The 26,840-nt window shown below is 39.2% G+C and overlaps 1 protein-coding gene across 6 annotated transcripts; it reads left to right on the top strand.

Moving 5' to 3' along the window:
- pnpla8 (patatin-like phospholipase domain containing 8) lies at positions 1 to 26,840 on the top strand. 6 transcript variants are annotated; one of them, XM_062067161.1, is made up of 10 exons: positions 1 to 64; positions 3,957 to 4,758; positions 4,829 to 4,978; positions 7,335 to 7,486; positions 10,924 to 11,018; positions 11,090 to 11,261; positions 11,336 to 11,393; positions 11,470 to 11,664; positions 18,757 to 18,952; positions 25,408 to 26,840. In XM_062067161.1, exons 2-10 carry the CDS (start codon positions 4,027 to 4,029, stop codon positions 25,680 to 25,682), a joined length of 2,025 nt encoding a protein of 674 aa, XP_061923145.1. In that variant the 5' UTR covers positions 1 to 64; positions 3,957 to 4,026; the 3' UTR covers positions 25,683 to 26,840. The 6 variants fall into 6 exon arrangements, with proteins under 6 accessions (XP_061923145.1, XP_061923144.1, XP_061923148.1 ...); XM_062067160.1 differs by lacking the exon at positions 1 to 64 and adding an exon at positions 1,785 to 1,869; XM_062067164.1 differs by lacking the exon at positions 1 to 64 and adding an exon at positions 1,803 to 1,869 and having other exon boundaries at positions 4,012 to 4,758.

Here is a 26,840-nt window from a genome sequence, read left to right on the forward strand (position 1 = left end):
CTAATATTGCTAGCAGCCCAGCGCCGAATGTATATATTTTTTAGTCATTTTCCTCCTTTATTAGGTAAGTGTTTTGTTATTAAAATAGTAATACAGTGTTTGAAAGGAGCACCGGCTACATAAAATAACTCGTTTGGCGAGTTACGTTGCAATTGATGTGGTCATTTAATTCTACAGATAAGAATCCGAGACATGTGTATTTTTTTTTTTACAAATGCTTATATTCAATTAATAATTTAAATAAAATACAACGCTCCATAACAAAGATTGTTCCATGTTTGATTTTTAACAATTTTGTTGACATCTCGTGGTACAAACTGTACGTCACTTTCGGTCCATTTCCGGTTTTCCAACTCGCGCTAATATTGCGACCAGCCCAGCGCCGAATTAATATTTTTTAGTAAATTTCCTCCTTTATTAGGTAAGTGTTTTGTTATTAAAATAGTAATAAGGCGTGTAAAAGGAGCACCGGCTACATAAAGTAACTCGTTTGGCGAGTTACGTTACAAATATGCGGTCATTTCATTCTACAGATAAGAAACCGATACATTTTTTTTTTTTTACAAATGCTTGTATTCATTTAATATTTTAAATAAAATAAAACGCTCTGTCTATAACAATTATTTTTCCATGTTTGATTTCTAACAATGTTGTTGACATCTCGTGGTACAAACTATAGGTACGTCACTTTCGGTCCATTTCCGGTTTTCCAACTTGCGCTAATATTGCTTGCAGCCCAGCGCCGAATGAATATATTTTTTAGTCATTTTCCTCCTTTATTAGGTCAGTGTTTTGTTATTAAAATAGTAATAAAGTGTGTAGAAGGAGCACTGGCTACATAAAGTAACTCGTTTGGCGAGTTACGTTGCAACTGATGCGGTCATTTTCATTCTACAGATAAGAATCCGAGACATTTTTTATTTTTTTTAACAAATGCTTGTATTCTATTAATATTTGAAATAAAATACAACGCTCCATAACAATGATGTGTCCATGTTTGATTTCTAACAATGTTGTTGACATTTCGTGCTACAACTATATCTACGTCACTTTCGGTCCATTTCCTGTTTTCCAACTCGCGCTAATATTGCTAGCAGCCCAGCGCCGAATTAATATTTTTTAGTCATTTTTTTCCTTTATTAGGTAAGTGTTTTGTTATTAAACAGTAATAAAGCGTGTAAAAGGAGCACCGGCTACATAAAATAACTCGTTTGGCGAGTTACGTTGCAATTGATGTGGTCATTTCATTCTACAGATAAAAATCCGATACATGTTTTTTTTTTTTTAAACAAATGCTTACATTTTATTAATATTTTAAATAAAATACAACGCCCCATATCAATGATGTTTCCATGTTTGATTTCTAACAATTTATTTTTGTATTGAACAACAAACATACATTTATAATTCACACAAAAGTCAAGGCACTTTTAACATCAAGGAAAGAAAACAAAAGCAAATACAAAGAGTAATAATACAAAAAAATATGAAGACAAAAAAAAGAGCTACCTCAATCACTTTAAATGTTTTTAACAAGGATATCAATTTAAAGGCTTTTGTACACTTAATCATTCTCCAAGATTTGATTGATGATATTAACCCGTTAAGCCAATTAGAACATGTAGGCCTTACTTTCATAAATCTACATTTATGTAAAAAAAATGCCTGGAACATAATAATGTTGACAAACATTTCTATGTTACAGTCGTTTACAAAAATACAAAATTTGATATTTCTAACAATTTTGTTGATATCTAGCGCTAACTATCTCTCCATCACTTCCGGTCCATTTCCTGTTTTCCAAATCGCGCTAATATTGCTAGCAGCCCAGCACCGAATGAATATTTGTCACTCCTTCTCCTTTATTAGGTAAGTGTTTTTTTTTTTAATTCTGTGACCTTAGGTATCGTCCGAGGAACCGCGTGTCGCTGAGCTAATAATTAACGCTAACATTATTAATTAACGTTTAGCCAGTGCGTGTGTTGCCATTTTACATCCGGGAGACGAGAGGCGCAATGTCCACCTTGAGCAGGTCCAAAAGCAACATGTCACACGTTGAATGCTCCTCTTAGAAGACTCTTGCTCTCAATAATATCCAGCAGCCACTTCTCTGTGAAGCGAGTCCTCCCCGGCGTGTGTATGAACCTATTGGACTCCACTACGAAGTGCACCTCGACGGGCTCACTCGGCGAAGCGTCTTTAAGGACATCCACGGCAAAGTAGACACTAGCCGACCCCTGAATGGGCATCTCCGGGGAAGGGGTGCTGAATCGAGCCCGGTAGTGGTAGAAGATGCGATGCTCCTCTTCGGTCCAGCACAGGAAGTCCAAGCTATAAATCCAGCGCGGTTCTAACCGCCATGATTGGATATACTCCGCCAGCTGCTCTTTGCCCACCTCCACAGTTAGATCCTGGGCAGCTACCCACTTGACGTGATCATCAGGGGGGTCCCGCTCTTTCCCACGCAGGATTTTGATAAGCTCGCACGATTCTGCAGGTAGATTCCGCAGGAGTGAAGGTTGGTTGTCTTCCATGTTGTCAGGGGTTAAGTATGTCAATTCATTCGCTTGGTCGGTTTCTATGGCTACCAAGACAGTGTGACAAAGCCCCCTGCTGGCCTCTATTTTAATTGCAACAGCAGCCAGATAGAGCAGACCTGGGCAAATTAAGGCCCGGGGGCCACATGCGGCCCGTTGAGCTTTTCAATCTGGCCCGCCGGACAATCCCAAATATTTGTTTTAGATCGTTAAGATGGAAAGTGTAGCTGCCATTATGATGTGCAGTGTGATGTTTTCTAATGACCGTAAGTCTTCAACTATACTAAGTCTTTCAATGCTTGGAGTCTGCACTTTTGCATGATATACTAGTTACTATGGTCATCTAATTAGTGACTATGGCCATCTAATTAGTTACTTTGGTCATCTAATTAGTTACTTTGCGTAGTGAGTCTCATTCTGCGTTGTGTAGTTTTTAAAAAAAACATGAAGCACACACACACACACAGGTCTCAACTTTCGGGCGGAGTGATATCTGCTCCTTCTCATTCAAACGTCCGAAGGAAGAGGAAGTAACAAACATTCATTCATATAAAAATAATAATAAATTAAATTACATTAACAAAAACATTTTCTCACAAAATAATAATAATGCACAAATCCACATACCTGTGTTGGAAACATGAAACACACACACACACACAGGTCTCAACTTTCGGGCGGAGTGATATCTGCTCCTGTGTGATGTAAATACCACGTGTAAATACTACCAAACAATTCACACAGTCGACGCTCTACTTCTAAATAAACGAAATTGTGCATAAAAATGACTTTAAACACATCACTTGTACACACAACATTATTGGGTTAACTTTTAAAGTATCTAGAACGTTTAGGAAGAATATTTACAATATGAAGAAACATGGAGCAGTGAAGAACTATTACCTTCTCATTCAAACGTCCGAAGGAAGAGGAAGTAAAGCAATCGAAAAAACAGCAAAGACACTTCCCGCACCGGACATCCGGTTCTTCAAAATAAAAGCGATACTTCAAAATAAAATATAACACCCTGTCTAGTTCATAATATAGCGCAACAACATCACGCTATTACATTTGGTCATCTTATTAGTTACTTTGGTCACTATCTCAGATTGTAGGTGGGTTTTTTTTACCCTTCGCGTTCATATTTCACTATGTTTGTTGCATTTTGGTTGTGTTTCGCTTGATTGTAAAATATGTTGTCAATATTCAGTGTTTTCTCCTCCATGGACGCTATCTGGCCAGCGTGCTAACTGTTTTTCATTGCAGTTACATTTTGTTTTTCAGCATTCACACAAAATTTCTACCGAAATTTGCATTTCCTAGGTCTTTGAAAAAAATCTTTATAGTGGAACTGGTTTTGAAGGTGAGAACTACCAAAATGGCCCCGCATCATTTGATTTGTCTGTCTCTGGCCCTCAGTGGAAGAAGTTTGGGCACCCCTGGCATAAACAATCCGACGATGTCTTGTTCCCAGTGAGCCAGCAGACGCATGTCGCGGATCAGGACCACCCTAGACAACGTCACCAAAGCAGTAGGAAGCAGAGACCTCGTTTCCAAGTTCTCCCGACACAAGCCGGTTGCGGTTGACGGCACCCATGCGGATAAAGTTATGTCCAAAACCGACAAGGACCCGAATGTATTGCCACCCCCCGAAGCTGCCATGGAAGAAGAACACACAGCAGAAGGCGAGGTTGAAGAGAAGCCTTTTGTTGCCGCGAAAAAGTCAAGCTCAACCTCTGAGACCTCAAAGCAAACAATGCAGCTGTTCCACCCTGCAGGGCTTTCAACAAGCATGGATGAGACCTACAAGACATTGGCCCAGCACATTAACAGTTACTTTGGCATGGGGGAAGACGGTGAAAGCAGGCCCCAGCAGCACAGTGATCCCAATCCTCAAAAACCTGCAGACCGCATTCCAGTTTTATCTCCAGTGGCAGCACCCAAAAGCACTGAAGCGCCTCCTCCAGCAGAAAGCACAGCTCCATCCGTCCCAAGTTCCACTAAAAAAGGCTTCTCCCACTATCTCTCTTACCCTCGCCCGAGCGTTCAGGCTTTCGTGGGTAACTACATCGCTCCGCTGGTGCCCATATTCCGAGGCGATTCCAAAAGCGTCGAGAAAAAACCGCTACCGGCAGCCAGTGTAGAGGAAGTGAAGAAAGAGAGTGAAGAAGAGAAGGCAGATGAAGTCAAGCAGAAGCAGCTTTTGGCTCAAAGAGAGAAGGTGTGGCAGCTCCAACGAAGAACAAGTGCACCTATCTGTTGTGAATATTAACATCAGCTTGTCTGTGCAGATAATAGCCAGGTTGAGTGTAGACAACAGAACCAGAGGCCTTGTGAAAGGCCTGCAGAGAGTTGCTGAAATCCGGCTCCTCACCAGTCGTGTGGAGGAGCTCAGCTTTCATCTGCTGGAGTTCCCTGAGACACGAGGCGTGGCCATCAAGGTTTGATTGATTGATTGAAACTTTTATTAGTAGATTTGCACAGTACAGTACATATTCCGTACAATTGACCACTAAATGGTAACACCCGAATACGTTTTTCAACTGGTTTAAGTCGGGGTCCACGTTACTCAATTCATGGTAAAGGTGAGAAGTAATCTCAGAGAGTTAGGTTCTGGACGATTAATCGACAACAGATCAACGTGGAGGTTTTAATTAGTGCAATAACGTAACCGCCTTAAAGGCCTACTGAAATGAATTTTTTAAAATTTAAACGGGGGTAGCAGATCCATTCTATGTGTCATACTTGATCATTTCGCGATATTGCCATATTTTTGCTGAAAGGATTTAGTATAGAACAACGACGATAAAGTTCGCAACTTTTGGTCACTGATTAAAAAAAGCCTTGCCTATACCGGAAGTAGCGTGACGTCACAGGAGCTAGTATTCCTCACAATTCCCCGTTGTTTACAATGGAGCGAGAGAGATTCGGACCGAGAAAGCGACGATTACCCCATTAATTTGAGCGAGGATGAAAGATTCGTGGATGAGGAACGTTAGAGTGAAGAACTAGAGAGGCAGTGCAGAGCGTATCTTTTTTCGCTCTGACCGTAACTTAGGTACAAGGTCTCATTGGATTCCACACACTCTCCTTTTTCTATTGTGGATCACGGATTTGTATTTTAAACCACCTCGGATACTATATCCGAGGTGGAAATATGATTACAAAGCCAAATGTCTCGTTCTGATAGCATATCAGCTTCAAATTGGATGGGCAATATGAGCCCATCACCATGATCACGCGATGGCAATACAAAGAAAAATGTTTTTCCAACTGGAAAAAAAAAATGCACTTTAAGATTTTGAATATTTATTTAAGTACAACTTTTGCTAGCAGAAATGAGAGTCCATTTATTTTTTTGTTTATTTATTTCGGATAAAAAAGGTATTTACCTTCCAATTAAGGTACAATGCTAAACCATTCTACAGTAGTTAGAAATTAAAGTTTTTTTATCTTTTTGAAAGATTACTTGCTTTATTGTACAGTACAGGCCAAAAGTTTGGACACACCTTCTCATTTCAATGTGTCTTCTTTATTTTCATGACTATTTACTAGGGATGTCCGATAATGGCTTTTTGCCGATATCCGATATGCCGATATTGTCCAACTCTTTAATTACCGATACCGATGTCAACCGATACCGATATCAACCGATATATACAGTCGTGGAATTAACACATTATTATGCCTAATTTGGACAACCAGGTATGGTGAAGATAAGGTACTTTTAAAAAAAATTAGTAAAATAAAATAAGATAAATAAATTAAAAACATTTTCTTGAATAAAAAAGAAAGCAAAACAATATAAAAACAGTTACATAGAAACTAGTAATTAATGAAAATTTGTAAAATTAACTGTTAAAGGTTAGTACTATTAGTGGAACAGCAGCACGCACAATCATGTGTGCTTACGGACTGTATCCCTTGCAGACTGTATTGATATATATTGATATATAATGTAGTGTAAATGGGGGAGGGTTTTTTTTTTGGGTTGGTGCACTAATTGTAAGTGTATCTTGTGTTTTTTATGTTGATTTAATAAAAAACAAAAAGAAAACCCAGATACTGATAATAAAAAAACCGATACCGATAATTTCCGATATTACATTTTAACGCATTTATCGGCTGATGATATCGGCAGACCGATATTATCGGACATCTCTACTATTTACATTGTAGATTGGCATCAAAACTATGACACCTGTGAAGTGAAAACCCTTTCAGGTGACTACCTCTCGACGCTCATCGAGAGAATGCCAAGAGTGTGCAAAACAGTAATAAGAGCAAAGAGTGGCTATTTTGAAGAAACTAGAATATAAAACGTGTTTCAGTTATTTCACCTTGCTTTGTGAAGTACATAACTCCACATGTGTTCATCCATAGTTGTGATGCCTTCAGTGACAATCTACAATGTAAATAAAGAAAGTGCATTGAATGAGGTGTGTCCAAACTTTTGGCCTGTACTGTATATTATGATTACATTATAAACATAGTTGATTTTATCAAACCATTTCTTTAGTTGAAGAGCATGATGTTGCTCTGAGTATGTCTGCATAAAAACAAACATTTTTAAAAGTAAATGATTACATATTGAGACAAGAATATGTTTAATGATTGTCTAAAAGTAACATGTCTTCCTGTTATTTGGCAGTTTTATGCATGTTGCTGTATAAAATCTATCACAAATCGAATCACAATTTTGTAGAGAATAATTGCAACTAGGTTTTTTTCTTCAAAATCTTGCAGCCCTACTTGTTTTTAATTTGCTCCGAACTGCTATGTCTCTTCGCCACGCAGGAGAAGGCGGTACCCTGCCTGCTGCGCTTGCGCCAGGCCACCGACCACCGCCTCCAGGCTGCTGTGAGAGAGGCGCTCGCTCTGATTGGCTACACAGATCCAGTCAAAGGCAGGGGAATTCGAGTGCTGGCCATAGATGGAGGGGGGACGAGGTAAACTTAACTGCTGTAATAATTAGCGAGGAGCGATCGCGTTACAATCATCCTGTGGCTTGACTATGTTGTGACCAAAATCATGCCGTTTCCTTGCCCACGTCTTCCAGTCCTGCCAAAGGAGGGGTTGTGTTCCAGTCCGCTTACCTTAAGCCTACAAAGTGTTTTTGTGCTTAGTATTTTCCTAGCCTACTACATTTTTTAGTCTGCTCCCAGGCTGCATCACATTCTTCCTTTTTTATGAATTTCCCAATCGATTGGCCAACAGATTGTTGTGAAAAAGTATGTGATTGTTGTTGATTATTGTCTTTTATAGCCAATCACAAACGCCATTCCCCTCTGGCTGACACTGCATTTATTTTTGGTCCCCGCCACTTATGTGTCTCCATACACAGTGTGGAGCCGCTCCACTCAATTAATGTTAATCACTTTCATTACAGCAGATGGTATCGTAATGATCCCTGGAGAACGAGGCTAAACATGTTACACATAGCAAGCCAGGAGCAGGCATGCTAATAGCGAAGCTATGCTCCTTACTAGCTTTAAACACCAGCAGTAAATAAATGTTTAGTAAAGTTAAAAAAGTGTAGATGAAACCGCGTTAGAGCACAAAGTAACCAGTTATTATTAGGAAATTAACAAGTGCCGTGCAGGCCAAAAGTTTGGACACACCTTATAATTTATATGGGTTTTCTTTATTTTCATGACTATTTACATTGTAGATTGTCACTGAAGGCATCAAAACTATGACACCTGTGAAGTGAAAACCCTTTTCAGGTGGCTACCTCTTGAAGCTCATCGAGAGAATGCCAAGAGTGTGCAAAGCAGTAATCAGAGCAATGGGTGGCTATTTTGAAGAAACTAGAATACAAAACATGTTTTCAGTTATTTCTAGAGATGTCCGATAATATCGGCCTGCCGATATTATCAGCCGATATATGCGTTAAAATGTAATATCGGAAATTATCGGTATCTGTTTTTTTATTATCGGTATCGTTTTTTTTTTTTTTTTTTTTTGTTTTTTTTTAAAATTAAATCAACATAAAAAACACAAGATACACTTACAATTAGTGCACCAACCCAAAAAACCTCCCTCCCCCATTTACACTCATTCACACAAAAGGGTTGTTTCTTTCTGTTATTAATATTCTGGTGGGTTCCTACATTATATATCAATATATATCAATACAGTCTGCAAGGGATACAGTCCGTAAGCACACATGATTGTGCGTGCTGCTGGTCCACTAATAGTACTAACCTTTAACAGTTAATTTTACTCATTTTCATTCATTACTAGTTTCTATGTAACTGTTTTTATATTGTTGTACTTTCTTTTTTATTCAAGAAAATGTTTTTAATTTATTTATCTTATTTTACTAATTTTTTAAAAAAGTACCTTATCTTCACCATACCTGGTTGTCCAAATTAGGCATAATAATGTGTTAATTCCACGACTGCATATATCGGTTGATATCGGTATCGGTTGATATCGGTATCGGTAATTAAAGAGTTGGACAATATCGGAATATCGGATATCGGCAAAAAGCCATTATTGGACATCCCTAGTTATTTCACCTTCTTTTGTTAAGTACATGTGTTCATTAATAGTTGTGATGCCTTCAATAGACAATCTACAATGTAAATAGTCATGAAAATAAAGAAAAAAGGTGTGTCCAAACTTTTGGCCTGTACTGTAGTTAAATACGTTTGGTGTGTCAGCATTGTCGCAAATTAATGGTGTCAATACCAAGGGTAGTATCAGTATTTAATCGATAATACAGTGATTAGTTAGATATTTTTAATTTGTTAAAATATTTTACTGTTGTTTTTGTTCATGTTTACAAGCTCAGGCAATCATTCCCTGCACACAGCAGGACTTTGAGGGCCAAAACCCAAGGATTTAAAGGCCTACTGAAATGAATTTTTTTTATTTAAACGGGGATAGCAGATCCATTCTATGTGTCATACTTGATCATTTCGCGATATTGCCATATTTTTGCTGAAAGTATTTAGTAGAGAACATCGACGATAAAGTTCGCCACTTTTGGTCGCTGATAAAAAAAAGCCTTGCCTGTACCGGAAGTAGCGTGACGTCACAGGTTGAAGGGCTCCTCACATTTCCCCGTTGTTTACAATGCAGCGAGAGCGATTCGGACCGAGAAAGCGACGATTACCCCATTAATTTGAGCGAGGATGAAAGATTCGTGGATGAGGAACGTGAGAGTGAAGGACTAGAGTGCAGTGCAGGACGTATCTTTTTTCGCTCTGACCGTAACTTAGGTACAAGGGTTCATTGGATTCCACACTTTGTCCTTTTTCTATTGTGGATCACGGATTTGTATTTTAAACCACCTCGGATACTATATCCTCTTGAAAATGAGAGTGGAGAACGCGAAATGGACATTCACAGTGACTTTTATCTCCACGACAATAAATCGGCAAAGCTCTTTAGCTACGGAGCTAACGTGATAGCATCGGGCTTAACTGCAGATAGAAACAAAAGAAATAAACCCCTGACTGGAAGGATAGACAGAAGATCAACAATACTATTAAACCATGGACATGTAACTACACGGTTAATGCTTTCCAGCCTGGCGAAGCTTAACAATGCTGTTGCTAACGACGCCATTGAAGCTAACTTAGCTACGGGACCTCGTCAGAGCTATGCTAAAAACATTAGCGCTCCACCTACTCTGCTCATCAACACCCGTGCTCACCTGTGTTCCAGCGATCGACGGAGCGACGAAGGACTTCACCCGACCATAGATGCGGTCGGCGGCTAGCATCGGGTAGCGCGTCTGCTATCCATCTCAAAGTCCTCCTGGTTGTGTTGCTGTAGTCCGCCGCTAATACACCGATCCCACCTACAGCTTTCTTCTTTGCAGTCTTCACAGATGTCCAGAATACTGTGGAATTATGTGGTGAAAACAGAGCTTTTTGTATTGGATCCAATGGGTCCGAATACTTCCGTTTCAACCATTCACGTCACGCGCAAACGTCATCATACCTAGACGTTTTCAACCGGAAGTTTCGCGGGAAATTTAAAATTGCACTTTATAAGTTAACCCGGCCGTATTGGCATGTGTTGCAATGTTAAGATTTCATCATTGATATATAAACTATCACACTGCGTGGTCGGTAGTAGTGGCTTTCAGTAGGCCTTTAAATATGTAGCAGGTAGTCATTTTTGCTTTTGTTTAGTTGTTTTGTGCTTTGTTTTGCTCAAACAATTGTATGTAATAAAAGATAAGGAACAAGTTTAAATATTGTGTTGATGTTGTTAAACTGTTAATAAGACTCACCATAAATACATAACAAATGCACAGTTAATACATGTGATCGGTATCGGCCTATTTCACACAGTATCCTAATTGGCAGCATAGAACCCTGATCGGAACATCCCTAGTTTTAGTGGTAAACAATGTTGCTGGTTTCAGAGGATTACTGGCTCTGCAGACCCTTCTCAAACTGCAGAACCTGACTGGAAAACGAATCCACCAGCTCTTCGACTACATCTGCGGAGTCAGCACAGGTAAAATGTCATCATCCTGATATGCAGGGGGGGGAAAAAAAGGACCCAACGAGTCTCTTCTTTCGCCTTAGGTGCCATCTTGGCGTTCATGCTGGGGATTTTTCAGATCCCCCTCGAAGAGTGCGAGCAGATGTACAGGAAGTTGGGCTCGGATGTTTTCAAGCAGAATGTTATCGTGGGGGCCGTCAAGATGGGCTGGAGCCACGCTTTCTATGACAGTGAAATATGGGAAAGCATCCTCAAGTTAGCTCTTATTTGATACACTTTTGAAAATTCCAAAATGAGACCTGTGCTAAATATGATATTTCTTTCTTCAGGGAACATATGGGTGATGGACGCTTGATAGAAAGTGCCAGAGATCCAAACTGTCCCAAAGTAGGCTACACATCCCAGCTGATCCCTGCGTTGTTTTTTTGTGGTGTCTCCTCTCAGCTTCCGATATTTCCACCAGGTGTCAGCTGTGAGCACAATCGTGAACCGGGGTCTCCCCCTGAAGGCCTACGTGTTCCGGAACTACAGGCTCATGCCAGGAGTGAGGTCGCACTACCACGGAGACTGCAAATACAAAATGTGGCAGGCCATCAGGGCCTCGTCTGCGGCGCCGGGCTACTTCCAGGAATTTGTACTGGAAAAAGACCTCCATCAGGTATGACTAGGGATGATGTTTGATAAGAAATTATCGAGTTCGAGCCTATTATCGAATCCTCTTATCGAACCGATTCCTTATCGATTCCCTTATCGAGTCCAGATAGGTTGTTGTATATGGAAAAAAACACACAATATTTGGTTGAACAAAAGCTCACTTTTATTTTATAAGAAAAAAAATAAAATAAAATAAATAAATAAATATTGACTGTTACCCCCCTAAAAAAATAAAATAAAAAAAATAAATATTGACTGTTGTTACCCAAAGTATATTAAGTGGAATTTTTCAGAAAAACAAATATATACAGTAACACAAAAACAACCTGTCTCTGTGATCACTATAGGTGTATAAATAATAATATAGTGTTAAATAAAATCAGTCCCTTGGGCACAAAACTGAAAATAATACAGCTCTCCAAAAAGTGCACTTCTGCTGCTATTTGACATAACTGTTTGTTATGATGCTTTGACATTTTTGCACTTTATTTCTTTATTGAAAGAAAATTCTATGAAGAGAAAAGTTGTTTTCAAATGTGGTTACAATGCTAAAAAATGAAAAGTTAAAGCTAAAAAAAGAAATACACTTTATTGAGTTAACATTATTTCTTTATAGGAGGAAATATGTGATGTTATGAGCTAGGAATATAACAACTACACTACCCAGCATGCAACAGGAGTGACGAGCATGGAAGTGTTGTTGCATGTCGCCACCGGCATTTAAGAATGAGTTTATGAGCACGCTGTAAAAGTAAACGTCAAGAACTCAGCCAACACGCCTCGTCTGCATTATTTATAATTAGACAGACAACACATCTACAGTGTGATTTTGTTTTGTTTACAAGGAAAGAAAAACAAAAGTTCAAAAAGGGAGATATGTTGTATATATATGTATGTGCTGCGGTTGCTTTAAGAACGTTGCGACAGCTGCCGTAAAGGAGGTGCGTTGCTAGCCTGGTTGCTATGTTTCCGGTTGGTCGTAAAAGTGTTGGTCATGTGTTTGTACCCTGCTCAAATCTCTCAGTAAAGTTATTCATTGGATTATACCTTTTTGTTTTGAACTTTATTACACCTTGGAGCGCTTTTTCCGGTCCATTGTTTTTCCTTCTTTCCCTATCTGCGTCTAATGACTGAGCTACATGACATCATTTCTTGTGATGTCTCACGGGGCATTTCTGGTCGGGACGGGATTCCAGGGATTCGAATAAAGAAGCAACTCTTTTTCTTTACTATAGTGGTCTCGATAACGGGTACCGGTTCTCAAAAAGGGATTCGAGTCCGAGGACTAGGTTCTTTTCTTATCGAACAACCGGGAAAACCGGTTTCGAGTATCATCCCTAGGTATGACACCTTGCATGGAAAAAATGGGAATGTTTGAAACCGACACACGCACCATGTCATACAGCTAGCATAGAATTGTATCTTGCAGGTGTCACCACAGAACACTTATCTATACTATCACGGTTTCCGCGGGTCATTAAAAAGCATTTAAAGTCATTGAATTGGATTTTGCGAAAATTAAGGGCTTGAATGGCATTAAAAAGATTAAATATGATGTTGAGAGGCATTAAAAAAAATATACATTTGCAATTGGCAACAAAAAGACAACAAAACAAACCGCCAGACCCAGTTTTTCCAATGGGGCAAAACAAATTGCACTTCAAGATGTTCAGTATTTATTGAAGTGCAATTTTTGCTCACAAATATTGAGAGTCCATTTTAATTTGTTTATCTATTTAGGATATTTAAGTTATTGACCTTCCAATTATAATGGTAAAGATAAATGCGTTAAAAAGTAATATCGGAAATTATCGGTATCGTTTTTTTTATTATCTGTATCGTTTTTTTGGGGGTTTTTTTAGTTTTTTTTTATTAAATCAACATAAAAAACACAAGATACACTTACAATTAGTGCACCAACCCAAAAAACCTCCCTCCCCCATTTACACTCATTCACACAAAAGGGTTGTTTCTTTCTGTTATCAATATTCTGGTTCCTACATTATATATCAATATATATCAATACAGTCTGCAAGGGATACAGTCCGTAAGCACACATGATTGTGCGTGCTGCTGGTCTACTAATAGTACTAACCTTTAACAGTTAATTTTACTAATTTTCATTAATTACTAGTTTCTATGTAAATGTTTTTATATTGTTTTACTTTCTTTTTTATTCAAGAAAATGTTTTTAATTTAGTTATCTTATTTTATTAATTTTTTTAAAAAGTACCTTATCTTCACCATACATGGTTGTCCAAATTAGGCATAATAATGTGTTAATTCCACGACTGCATATATCGGTTGATATCGGTATCGGTTGATATCGGTATCGGTAATTAAAGAGTTGGACAATATCGGATATCGGCAAAAAGCCATTATCGGACATCCCTAGTAAAAATACTACAGTAATGAAAATATGTTTAATGTGTTTGAAGTGTTTACTTGCATTGTTATCATATATTATAATTACATTATTGCTTAATTCGGCCACAGTTAATGTAAACTTTTCAACTGTTCAACATTAATATTGTCAAATGCTTACCATTTTATCCATACAGACAATTGTATGCTTTTGACTATACAGTACATACTAACAACCTACAGTAGGACATGGGCATTCAAATGGTTTTAAGTTGCATTAAAAAGCATTCAAATAGATATGCTGATACCTGCAGAAACCTTGACTATAACAGTGGTTCCCAACCTTTTGCAGCCTCCAGTGATGCTCCTGACTTAATTTTAATCTACCGGTAATGTTATTGTCATGTGCCAGTGTATAAAACAAAAGGACAGTAAAATATCAAATGAAAACACTTCATAAAACAAATCAATACTAACTCACTATCAATGCGTGCCTGGAGTTTGTTTTCCAAAGAGAAGATAACAAAGTGGTTTGATGTGCATAAGTGACAGGCAAAATGCGTTTTTGCCGCCGATTCTTGTTTTGCTGTAGTTTTGTACCCAGAATCCAAAAGTAATTGAAGTTAACTAGCAATTAATTTTTTTAATTGAATAAACATCATCCGCTTCTTCTTCTCAGTACGGTTCTTTACACTCACTTTCTTCCTGCCCACGGCTGGATACAAAAGTTATGTTGATCTCTAGCTATAAGTTAATGCTAGCCAGTTAGACCAGGGGCCGTACTTATCAAGCTTCTTAGAATTACTCCTAAGAAGTCTGCTAAGAGTTGACTTAAGAGTAAATAAATTCTTCGCTGAAAGCTGCACTTAAAAGTTAGTTATCAAGCGTCTTACTCACACTTTCAGCAAAGTGTAGGACTGAATCTTAAGTGTCACACTCAGAGCTGAATTACGACATTACTATGTGCCGTAAACGCAATTTTAGGTGACGTCATTTCTGTGTCCATAGAAATGACCAATCACGGAAGGGAATCCCTTGTCTAAGAATAAAGAAATATCTTGGAAATATTTAAGTGGACAATGGTAGTGTATATTCTGACAATAAACTACAAAATAATACAAAACAAACTAGTCCCCGCCGGCACTCACGCTACCGCTCCCTCTCTTCTCTCGCCCACACACTCACTGACGTCACTCACCTCACGGCCACACACATACGCTACTGTCATAACATTTTCTTTCCAATTCATTAATTAGGGAACTAATTTGAAACTGGTGTGGGTGGCTCTATATATACTAGCCCACTGCAGACACATGCAGAAATCAACAAGGAATCGAAAAGTATTAAATCTGTGACAAAAATAATATCTGCTTTGTCTAAACGATACCGTTTGATCAGCTGCTCGTCATCAAAAAAAACAAAACATTGTTCCGTTCCCTGAACGTTGGCGCACGTCTCTCTCGCCTCAGTGCCATCCCCTGCTGGCAACTCCTAACCACTTAAGACACCTCTGAAGGTCTCTTAAATATCGTGGAGAGTAGGAGTGATTCTTAGACTTAAGAACGTTGATAAAAAGCTTTTATTCTTAAGTTTGAGAGTAGGACTAAATTTCGCAAATTCTCAGGACTTAAGTGTAAAATGGCACTCTAAGAAGCTTGATAAGTACGGCCCCAGATGTTTTGGGCGGATCCTACGGGGTTCACTTACCAATTCATTTACCATGAATTGATTAACGTGGCCCCGACTTAAACAAGTTCAAAAACTTATTTGGCTGTTTCTATTTAGTGGTCAATTGTACGGAATATGTACTGTACTGTGCAATCTACTAATAAAAGTTTCAATCAATCAATCAATCAATCAATCCCTGTGGCATTTGCCACGCCAACTAGTGGCAGGGATGCTTGTAACTTACATTTTTACTTGCAACCAGACCCGGCTGCAGAAAAACATTTCAAGTGTGGAGGGCATTGCATTTTTTCCACGGGTGCCCCTGCCAAAAATGAGCACGCACGCTTGTTAAAGGGGCTTTTTCTGTCCACAACTGATTACTACGTGTGAGACAAACACTTATATTCGTGGTTATTGTAAGGATATGTCTTTCAAATTAGTGTCCGAAAAATTAAAGAGTTGGTCATTTCTACGGTATTAATGAGATTTAAAAGGACTTTTATCGATTCGATGTTGATGTGCTAAAACCTCTTCCTTGTTTAAAAGCTACGTACCATGTGGACTTAATAAAGTGTTTGGATGTATTCAATAAATGAATGTATTATTTGTTGCCATAAAGGGATTCAAAGTAATATTTTGATATTGACACATCTCATTTGTGCATAAATGACTAGACTCACTTAGTGGTTAGAGTGTCCGCCCTGAGATGGGTAGGTCGTGAGTTCAAACCCCGGCCGAGTCATACCAAAGACTATAAAAATGGGACCCGTTACCTTTCTGCTTGGCACTCAGCATCAAGGGTTGGAATTCGGGGTTAAATCACCAAAAATGATTCCCTGGCGCGGCACCGCTGCTGCCCACTGCTCCCCTCACCTCCCAGGGGGTGAACAAGGGGATGGGTCAAATGCAGAGGACACATTTTACCACACCTAGTGTGTGTGTGACAATCATTGGTACTTTAACTTTAACTTTAGGAGATGCACAGATGAGATTGGTCAATATCAAAATATTACTTTGAATCACGTTTTGGCAACCGCAGTGTTGTCGTTTGGGGTTGATTACAGCTTTTTAAAGTGTACTTCAATGCATAACCAGTACAGTATGTACTTTATTATCATATATGTAGCGCTCTTAAGGGTAATCTAATAATTTATGCACAGATAAGATGTGTCTATATCAAAATATTACATTGAATCACTTTTGGGCAACCATTAAGTTGTCGTTTGGGGTTGATTACAGCTTTTTAAAGTGTACTTCAATGCATAACCAGTACAGTATGTACTTTATTATTGTATATGTTTGAGTTTGAGTTTATTTCGAACATGCAAGCATACAACATGATACATCACAATTTCCAGTTTCTTTTCAACATGTTCGTAAAGGAGTAGGAAGAAGCAGAGCTTATTTAATCCTACCCCTTTTCTTTACATAACAGTTGCTAAAACTTTTTGTTCACTTCCTGTTCACAATTTTTTCACAATAAACTCCATAAGTAATCACAATAAAAATAAATAAATAAATAATAGTAAGAATTGAATAATAATAATTGGTGAAGTAAGTCATATTTCATATGATGAGATAAATAAGATTACTTTAAGAATGAATGAATGGATGGATGAAATAAATTGAGAATGTTTGTCATGGTTCTTCTTCTTTGTACTTTGTAAACACTTTAAGTTTGAAGAGTTTCTTGAAGTGTATCATATTAGTACATAGTTTGATTGCTTTGCTTAATCCATTCCATAATTTAATTCCACATACTGATATACTGAAGGTCTTAAGTGTTGTACGTGCAAACAAATGTTTTCAATTACGTTTTTCTCTAAGATTATATTTCTCCTCTTTTTTTGAGAAGAATTGTTGTATATTCTTGGCTAGCAGGTTATAGTTTGCTTTGTGCATAATTTTAGCTGTTTGCAAATTCACTATGTCGTGGAATTTCAGTATTTTTGATTCAATAAATAAAGGGTTTGTATGTTCTCTATATCCAACATTATCTATTATTCTAACTGATCTTTTTTGTAACACCGTTAATGAATGAAGTGTACTTTTGTCATTATTTCCCCATATTTCTACACAGTAGCTCAGATATGGTAACACTATGTAACTCTCTTAAGGGTAATCTAATAATGTATGCACAGATGTGACGTGTCAATATTCAAATATTACATTCAATTACTTTTTGGCAACCAATAATATATTGATTTATTGAATGCAACCAACCACTTTGTTAATATGTATTATATGTATGAACAAATAAGAGTTAATATTGTGTGTAACTTCTAAACAAGAGGGAATTGGTGGATTAGCATAACTGGTAGCTGCTGGTATAATTTGGGCTGAATTTTGCTTTTTTGTCCATCCATTACCCTTATTGGCTTGAATGAGAAAGCTCTTTCGGCGTCTTTGAACCCCAAAGAAAAATGTAATAAATTGATTGTATATTATTGACTATCTATTGATTGCTTTATGTCTATATATCGCAAGATCGCAGCCATTGTTTCTATCATAATGAGGCCAAATTAAATAAGCTTTTTAATGAGCAACAATTACGCTCAAGGCATGGTAACCTACTTAACGCAAAATTAGCCTTGTCCTTATTTTCTCTCTCTCTCTCTCCGCTGCTATTTTTTTCTACACTGATGCCTGTCTGCATTCTCCGGTGGCGCTGTGAAGAAGACGATGACTTGGCGTGCGCTGCGCGCCACATTCCACGCGGAGCCGTTTCGTTGACAGTTTGAGGCAGCGCCGCCGACGCCCACCGCTCTCACACTCCTGCCCGAGTTTTCCGCACAAAGGGCGATGTTTGTCGGCGAGAATTCTGCCGTGACGCGACATACCGTGCAAAAACACAGACAGTTCCTCTTGGCTTTATTATTCAGCTGTGAAATCGTGACGCAATGACACTTTTGTTGGTTTTTCCATGTTTGACCTTTCTTGGGGTCTGCCAGAAGAAGGAAGAGAGGAATGTGGAAATGACCTTTAACCCTGCTTGGCACACCGGCGTCTATATTTATCAACTAGATGTAGTAAGAGCACTAACACTGTTTGGGTCCTCTTCTAGGATGGCGGTCTCCTGATAAACAATCCCACAGCGTTGGCCATCCACGAGTGCAAGTGCCTATGGCCGAACACGCCGCTCCAGTGCGTGCTCTCTCTGGGCACTGGGCGCCACGAAACGGTGGGGAAGAACGGAACCGCCTACACCAGCCTCAAAACCAAACTCACCAACGTCATCAGCAGCGCAACAGATACTGAAGGTATGATTAAGCAAATGGCGGTTTTTTATAGTCAAATATCTAATGCAGGGGTGTCATAAGTACTCTAATAAATTGGTATTAAAGGTAAACTGCACTATCATTCACGATCTTTATGTGTGACAAGCACACATGTTTTCTTTTGTATGCATTCTAACTCGTAAATAAAAGTTAGAATAAGTCAGCTAACAGTGGAGGTAACGGGAGTCGCTCTATTCCGCCCTTAAAGCGCTCTATAAACATCCAAAAACTCCCATCAACGTTTTATATACAGGCTGCATATGTAATGTAGTAATAGGCATTTTCATAATATTTACGTATTTTGCTCATTTTAAGCATACATCGGTGCATTTATTTCACAGACGCATCACAATGTTCAACAAAGACTACTTTGTGCCCTATCATTCACGATCTTTATGTGTGACAAGCACACATGTTTTCTTTTGTATGCATTCTAACTCGTAAATAAAAGTTAGAAAAAGTCAGCTAACAGTGGAGGTAACGGGAGTCGCTCTATTACGCCCTTAAAGCGCTCTATAAACATCCAAAAACCTCCAACGTTTTATATACAGGCTGCATATGTAATGTAGTAATTTTCATAATATTTACGTATTTTGATCATTTTAAGCATACATCGGCGCATTTATTTCACAGACTCATCACAATGTTCAACAAAGACTACTTTGTGCCCTATCATTCACGATCTTTATGTGTGACAAGCACACATGTTTTCTTTTGTATGCATTCTAACTCGTAAAAAAAAGTTAGAAAAAGTCAGCTAACAGTGGAGGTAACGGGAGTCGCTCTATTCCGCCAATAAAGCGCTCTATAAAAATCCCAAAACTCCCATCAACGTTTTATATACAGGCTGCATATGTAATGTAGTAATAGGCATTTTCATAATATTTACGTATTTTGCTCATTTTAAGCATACAGCGGCGCATTTATTTCACAGACGCATCACAATTAGAGATGTCCGATAATATCGGCCGATAAATGCTTTAAAATGTAATATCGGAAATTATCGGTATTGTTTTTTTTATTATCGGTATCTGGTTTTTATTTTTTTATTTTTTTATTAAATCCACATAAAAAACACAAGATACACTTACAATTAGTGCACCAACCCAAAAAACCTCCCTCCCCCATTTACACTCATTCACACAAAAGGGTTGTTTCTCTCTGTTATTAATATTCTGCTTCCTACATTATATATCAATATATATCAATACAGTCTGCAAGGGATACAGTCCGTAAGCACACATGATTGTGCGTGCTGCTGGTCCACTAATAGTACTAACCTTTAACAGTTCATTTTACTCATTTTCATTAATTACTAGTGTCTATGTAACTGTTTTTATATTGTTTTATTTTCTTTTTTATTCAAGAAAATGTTTTTTATTTATTTATCTTATTTTATTGTATTTTATTTTTTAAAAAGGACCTTATCTTCACCATACCTGGTTGTCCAAATTACGCATAATAACGTGTTAATTCCACGACTGTATATATCGGTATCGGTTGATATTGGTATCGGTAATTAAGAGTTGGACAATATCGGAATATCGGATATCGGCAAAAAGCCATTATCGGACATCCCTAATCACAATGTTCAACAAAGACTACTTTGGGACAAATTGTGATCCAGAACGTTACACTTTTTAGCCTGAATATAAGGAGGATGAGCTACAAGTTTTAGAAGTGGTTAGAGTGTCCGCCCTGAGATGGGTAGGTTGTGAGTTCAAACCCCGGCCGAGTCATACCAAAGACTATAAAAAAGTGAGCCATTACCTCCCTGCTTGGCACTCGGCATCAAGGGTTGGAATTGGGGGTTACATCACCAAAAATTATTCCCGGGCGCGGCCACCGCTGCTGCCCACTGCTCCCCTCACCTCCCAGGGGGTGATCAAGGGTTTTGATTGATTGATTGATTGAGACTTTTTATTAGTAGATTGCACAGTACAGTACATATTCCGTACAATTGACCACTAAATGGTAACACCCGAATACGTTTTTCAACTTGTTTAAGTCGGGGTCCACGTTAATCAATTCATGGTATAAATATATACTATCAGCATAATACAGGGGATGGGTCAAATGCAGAGAATAATTTTGCCAAACCTACACTACCGTTCAAAAGTTTGGGGTCACATTGAAATGTCCTTATTTTTGAAGGAAAAGCACTGTACTTTTCAATGAAGATAACTTTAAACTAGTCTTAACTTGAAAGAAATACACTCTATACATTGCTAATGTGGTCAATGACTATTCTAGCTGCAAATGTCTGCTTTTTGGTGCAATATCTACATAGGCCCATTTCCAGCAACTATCACTCCAGTGTTCTAATGGTACAATGTGTTTGCTCATTGGCTCAGAAGGCTAATTGATGATTAGAAAACCCTTGTGCAATCATGTTCACACATTTGAAAACGGTTTAGCTCGTTACAGAAGCTACAAAACTGACCTTCCTTTGAGCAGATTGAGTTTCTGGAGCATCACATTTGCGGGGTCAATTAAACGCTCAACATGGCCAGAAAAAGAGAACTTTCATCTGAAACTCGACAGTCTATTCTTGTTCTTAGAAATGAAGGCTATTCCACAAAGCTGTTTGGGTGACCCCAAACTTTTGAACGGTAGTGTAGTGTGTATGTGACAATCATTGGTACTTTAACTTTAACTTTAAACTGGGATGCCGACTGATGGGATGTTCACTTCTTCCTGTTTAGATGAAGAATTAATCATAAACCTAACAAAGGGTTAAAAAAAAAGGGCCCCAAACGAGCGTCTTTCTGTGTCTTTCGCGCTATTTGGGGTGGTATAGCTCGGTTGGTAGAGTGGCCGTGCCATCAACTTGAGGGTTGCAGGTTCGATCCCCACTTCCGCCATCCTAGTCACTACCCTTGTGTCCTTGGGCAAGACACTTTACCCACCTGCTCCCAGTGCCACCCACACTGGTTTAAATGTAACTTAGATATTGGGTTTCCCTATGTAAAAGCGCTTTGAGTCACTAGAGAAAAGCGCTATATAAATATAATTCACTTCACTATTTCCGGGTCTAAGTTGAATGTCGAAGTTGACAATCTACTTGATTTATTGCCACATCCTTCTACTATCCAGGTGAGTGGCATTATTCATAATTTAGAATGAACCTTCACCAGCTCAGAGGCGATGCAGCTGCTCACCCACTCAATATGTCAATGTAGCAGCATAAGCTAGTTAGGTCTCTGGAATCACGGCGCCAATAGAAGTAATTAGTCTGCATAAACGCTTAACAATATCGCTAATTCTTGGTTAATATTCAGGACACGAGACGTACCGTATTTCCTTGAATAGCCGCAGGGGCGCTAATTAATTTAAAACCTCCTGTCACTCCGGCGTTTACCGGAAGCCGGCGGGATAGCCGTGCATGCGGTAATTATTTTAAATCCTCTTCTCACTCCGGCGTTTACCAAAAGGGATGCGGTAAATTTAGGCGTGCGCTTTGAGTGTGATGTAAGCGTACCATCATGAAAAGCACATTTAATAAAAAAAAACTTTATTATGGTCTTACCTGTACTTATAAATGGAGTCCATTTGCAGCTCCTTCTGACCAAAAGCATCGATAACTTGTTTATAGAAGTCTTCCTTATTTTCTTTCTTCCATTTTAAAAGTCTCTCTGTCTCGATGGAGATATTCCTTTAATTATTACCTCCTGCTTCCATTGAAAGTCCAGTTTAGAAAACTGTTTTATTTTAGATACCGGTATGTAATCCTCCATGTTAAAAAAAAAAAATCTCTTGCTGCGTGTAGTCACTTCTTCTGCAGTACCGGAAGTCGCAAGAAGGATCACTAGCGCGGCAGCGCCCTCTACCACCAGGAGGCGGGAGTCATTTAATGACTTATACAGTATTTGACACACGCAGCTACGGTATATTAATAAAACATAGCTGCTTACTGTTCTTTTTAGCATACTGTACCCGTATTCAATAGCTTGGACCTTAAAGGCCTACTGAGATGATTTTTTTTAATTTAAACGGGAATAGCAGATCCATTCTATGTGTCATACTTGATCATTTCGCGATATTGCCATATTTTTGCTGAAAGGATTTAGTAGAGAAAATCGACGATAAAGTTCGCAACTTTTGCTCGCTGATAAAAAAAAGCCTTGCCTGTAGCGGAAGTAGCGTGACGTCACAGGAGCTAGTATTCCTCACAATTCCCCGTTGTTTACAATGGAGCGAGAGAGATTCGGACCGAGAAAGTGATGATTACCCCATTAATTTGAGCGAGGATGAAAGATTCGTAGATGAGGAACGTTACAGTGAAGGACTAGAGAGGCAGTGCAGGACGTATCTTTTTTCGCTCTGACCGTAACTTAGGTACAAGCTGGCTCATTGGATTCCACACTCTCCTTTTTCTATTGTAGATCACAGATTTGTATTTTAAACCACCTGGGATACTATATCCTCTTGAAAATGAGAGTCGAGAACGCGAAATGGACATTCGGTGCCTTTTATCTCCACGACAATACATCGGCGAAATGCTTTAGCTACGAGCTAACGTGATAGCATCTTGCTTTAACTGCATATAGAAACAAAAAAATAAAGGACAGAAGGAAGGATAGATAGAAAATCAACAATACTATTAAACCGTGGACATGTAAATACACGGTTAATGCTTTCCAGGCTGGCGAAGGTTAACAATGCTGTGCTAACGACGCCATTGAAGCTAACTTAGCAACCAGACTGCACAGAGCTATGCTAAAAACATTAGCTCTCCACCTACGCCAGCCAGCCCTCATTTGCTCATCAACACCCGTGCTCACCTGCGTTCCAGCGATCGGCAGAAGGACGAAGGACTTCACCCGATGCGTTTGGCGGCCCGGAGACGTAGGAAGTCAAGGTGAGGTCGGCGGCTAGCGCGGCTAGCGCTCCAACAAAGTCCTCCTGGTTGTGTTGCTGTAGTCCGCTGCTAATACACTGATCCCACCTACAACTGTCTTCTTTGCAGCCTTCATTGTTCATTAAAAAAATTGCAAGAGATGTCCAGAATACTGTGGAATTATGAAATGAAAACAGAGCTTTTTGTATAGGATTCTACGCGGTACCATAACTTCCGTTACTCGGACTTCGTCACGCGCATACGTCATCATACCGCGACGTTTCAGCCGGATATTTCCCGGGAAGTTTTAAAAGTCACTCTATAAGTTAACCCGGCCGTATTGGCATGTGTTGCAATGTTAAGATTTCATCATTGATATATAAACTATCAGACTGCGTGGTCGCTAGTAGTGGCTTTCAGTAGGCCTTTAAATCCTACTGAATAGCTCTTTATCTTTTTTCCTTTGTGCGATTGCAAACTACTGAAAGCAGCTTCCTCCATTTTGAAAATGAGGACAGGTAAAGCGTCACTCGTGACGTAACGAATTTGACCCGGCGGAAGTTCTAGCCATATGCTAAATATTTTGCGAAACGAGTTTGACCCGGCGAAAATTATAGACATGCGATAATAAAATTAATATTTTGAGAAACGAGTTTGATCCGGCGTCAATAATGAACCGGCGATAAAGCCAAGCATGCGTTAATTATTTTGAGAAACGAGTTTGACCCGGCAGTAATTCTAGACGTGCGAATACTATATTCCCTGCGCCAATTCAAGGAAATACGGTAAATTGAGTATTGTTGGTGGTTTTGGGATGTTTTTTAGAGGGCTTTATGGGCGCAATAGACCCCATTCGCTGTGTTGTTAGCCACCTTGTACTCGCCATATTTTACGACTTAGAGTGCATAAAACAAAGACAAATATGTGTTCTTGTCATACATAGGGATTGTGAATGATAGGCACAATTCCAAAAAAAAAGTCCAGTTACCCTTAAAGGGATTATTAGCTATTACATGAACTACAATTGGTGTTGTCACTTGTAACACAAAGCATTTAATGACCTACGTCAGATTGTGTTTAGTTGGCATCTTTACTGTACAAAATGTAGATCCATCCATCCATTTTCTACCGCTTGTCCCTTTCGGGGTCGCGGGGGATGCTGGAGCCTATCTCAGCTGCATTCGGGCGGTAGGTGGGGTACACCCTGGACACGTCGCCACCTCATCGCAGGGCCAACACAGATAGAAAGACAACATTCACACTCACATTCACACACTAGGGACCATTTGGTGTTGTCAATCAACCGATCCCCAGGTGCATGTCTTTGGAGGTGGGAGGGGCCTATCCCCAGGTGCATGTCTTTTGGAGGTGGGAGGAAGCCGGAGTACCCGGAGGGAACCCACGCAGTCACGGGGAGAACATGCAAACTCCACACAGAAAGATCCCGAGCCCTAGATTGAAGTCAGGACCTTAGTATTGTGAGGCACGTGCACTAACCCCTGTACCAAAATGTCAGCATCCCATAATATTTCCGGATGCATCCCTCCGTGGAAAAAGTTTGGACACCCCTTATTTCACGACACCGTGTTTGTTCCAGAGGTTCACACCATGCTGGACGCCCTCCTCCCGCCCGACACCTACTTCCGCTTCAACCCATACATGAGCGAGGACGTGCCGCTGAACGAGAACCGAGTGGACAAGCTGAACTTCCTCATGGGCGAGGGCGAACGCTACCTGGAGCGCAACGACGCCAAGCTGCGGAAGGCGGCCAGCGTGCTGGCTCAGGAGAAGGGCGGCATACAGAAACTGGCCGAGTGGGCCAAGCTCAAGGCCGACATGTACGAGGGGCCCCTCTTTTCCTCTAAACTGTAGGTAACCCAGTAAGGTAAGATTACCTGGGGCCACCTTTAGGCATTTAGTTGGCATGTAGGAATGCAATGCCTGATGTTTAAATACTGATCAACTTCAAAAAGACTCTAATTAGTATTGTGACAACTAATTTGATCATGTTTTTGTGAAAACTGATGCTAATTTACAATATTGCACAGCAGTTGTAAGGACGTCAACACAATTGCCTGTTTTAAAACGTTGCACTGAAAAAACAAACTCATGCACTTTGAAAGAGGTTGATTCTTAACCTTTTATTACAAAATTGTACAGTATATATTATTTTGATGTGTTTTTTTTATTATTTAAATCAAAGGACTGGACCTTTTTAACCATAGCGGTAAGTTGAAAATGCAAAAAGGACATGCAAGACCCTTCATCTTCTTATGTATCTTTAGATTGACCCTGAATATAAGACAACCGCTCTTCCTCAAGCTCCATTTTTACAAATTATGTTTTCAATATGAGTGACATAATAGCTGATAGGGGCTGCAAGATGGCTTAGCATGTTAGCCTCACACTCGAGTGTCGATTGCTTGTTCTCTCCGTACTTGTGTTTTTACTTCCCTGCCGCAACCCAAAATGTAAGGTTAATTGTTGACTCCAAATTGTCGTCTTAGACCCTCATGAGGAAAAGTGGTATGGAAAATGGATGAACGAATGAATAACTTGTCAATTGCAATTTTAAATTGTAAAAAAAATATAGGATTTTGTCACTGTATCTCTCTCCGTCACTGGTGTGCGTGAGTGACCAGAAGAAAAGCTCAAACTCGCTTGATATATAAGACAGTACTTATATAGGGGGGGGAGAAGTCTTATATTGGGGTCAATACGGTTTGATTGATTGATTGAGACTTTTATTAGTAGGTTGCACAGTGAAGTACATATTCCGTACAATTGACCACTAAATGGTAACACCCGAATAAGTTTTTCAACTTGTTTAAGTCGGGGTCCACTTAAATTGATTCATGATACAGATATATACTATCATATATACTATCATCATAATACAGTCATCACACAAGATAATCACATTGAATTATTTACATTATTTACAATCAGGGGTGTGGAGGGGGTGGGCGGTAGGATATGGACAGCAAGTAGTGGACATATATAGAGAGAGAGAGAGAAAGAGAGCGAGAG

This window comes from Entelurus aequoreus, linkage group LG12 (assembly GCF_033978785.1).
Source record: "Entelurus aequoreus isolate RoL-2023_Sb linkage group LG12, RoL_Eaeq_v1.1, whole genome shotgun sequence".
Taxonomy (NCBI): Eukaryota; Metazoa; Chordata; class Actinopteri; order Syngnathiformes; family Syngnathidae; genus Entelurus; species Entelurus aequoreus.

Bases quoted from the DNA above. Each gene is read 5' to 3' on its own strand.
- pnpla8 (XM_062067161.1), top strand. From the start codon at position 4,027: ATGTCGCGGATCAGGACCACCCTAGACAACGTCACCAAAGCAGTAGGA. The intron at 4,979-7,334 runs GTTTGATTGATT...TTCGCCACGCAG, and splicing joins CACGAGGCGTGGCCATCAAG to GAGAAGGCGGTACCCTGCCT. The intron at 11,394-11,469 runs GTAGGCTACACA...TATTTCCACCAG, and splicing joins GAGATCCAAACTGTCCCAAA to GTGTCAGCTGTGAGCACAAT.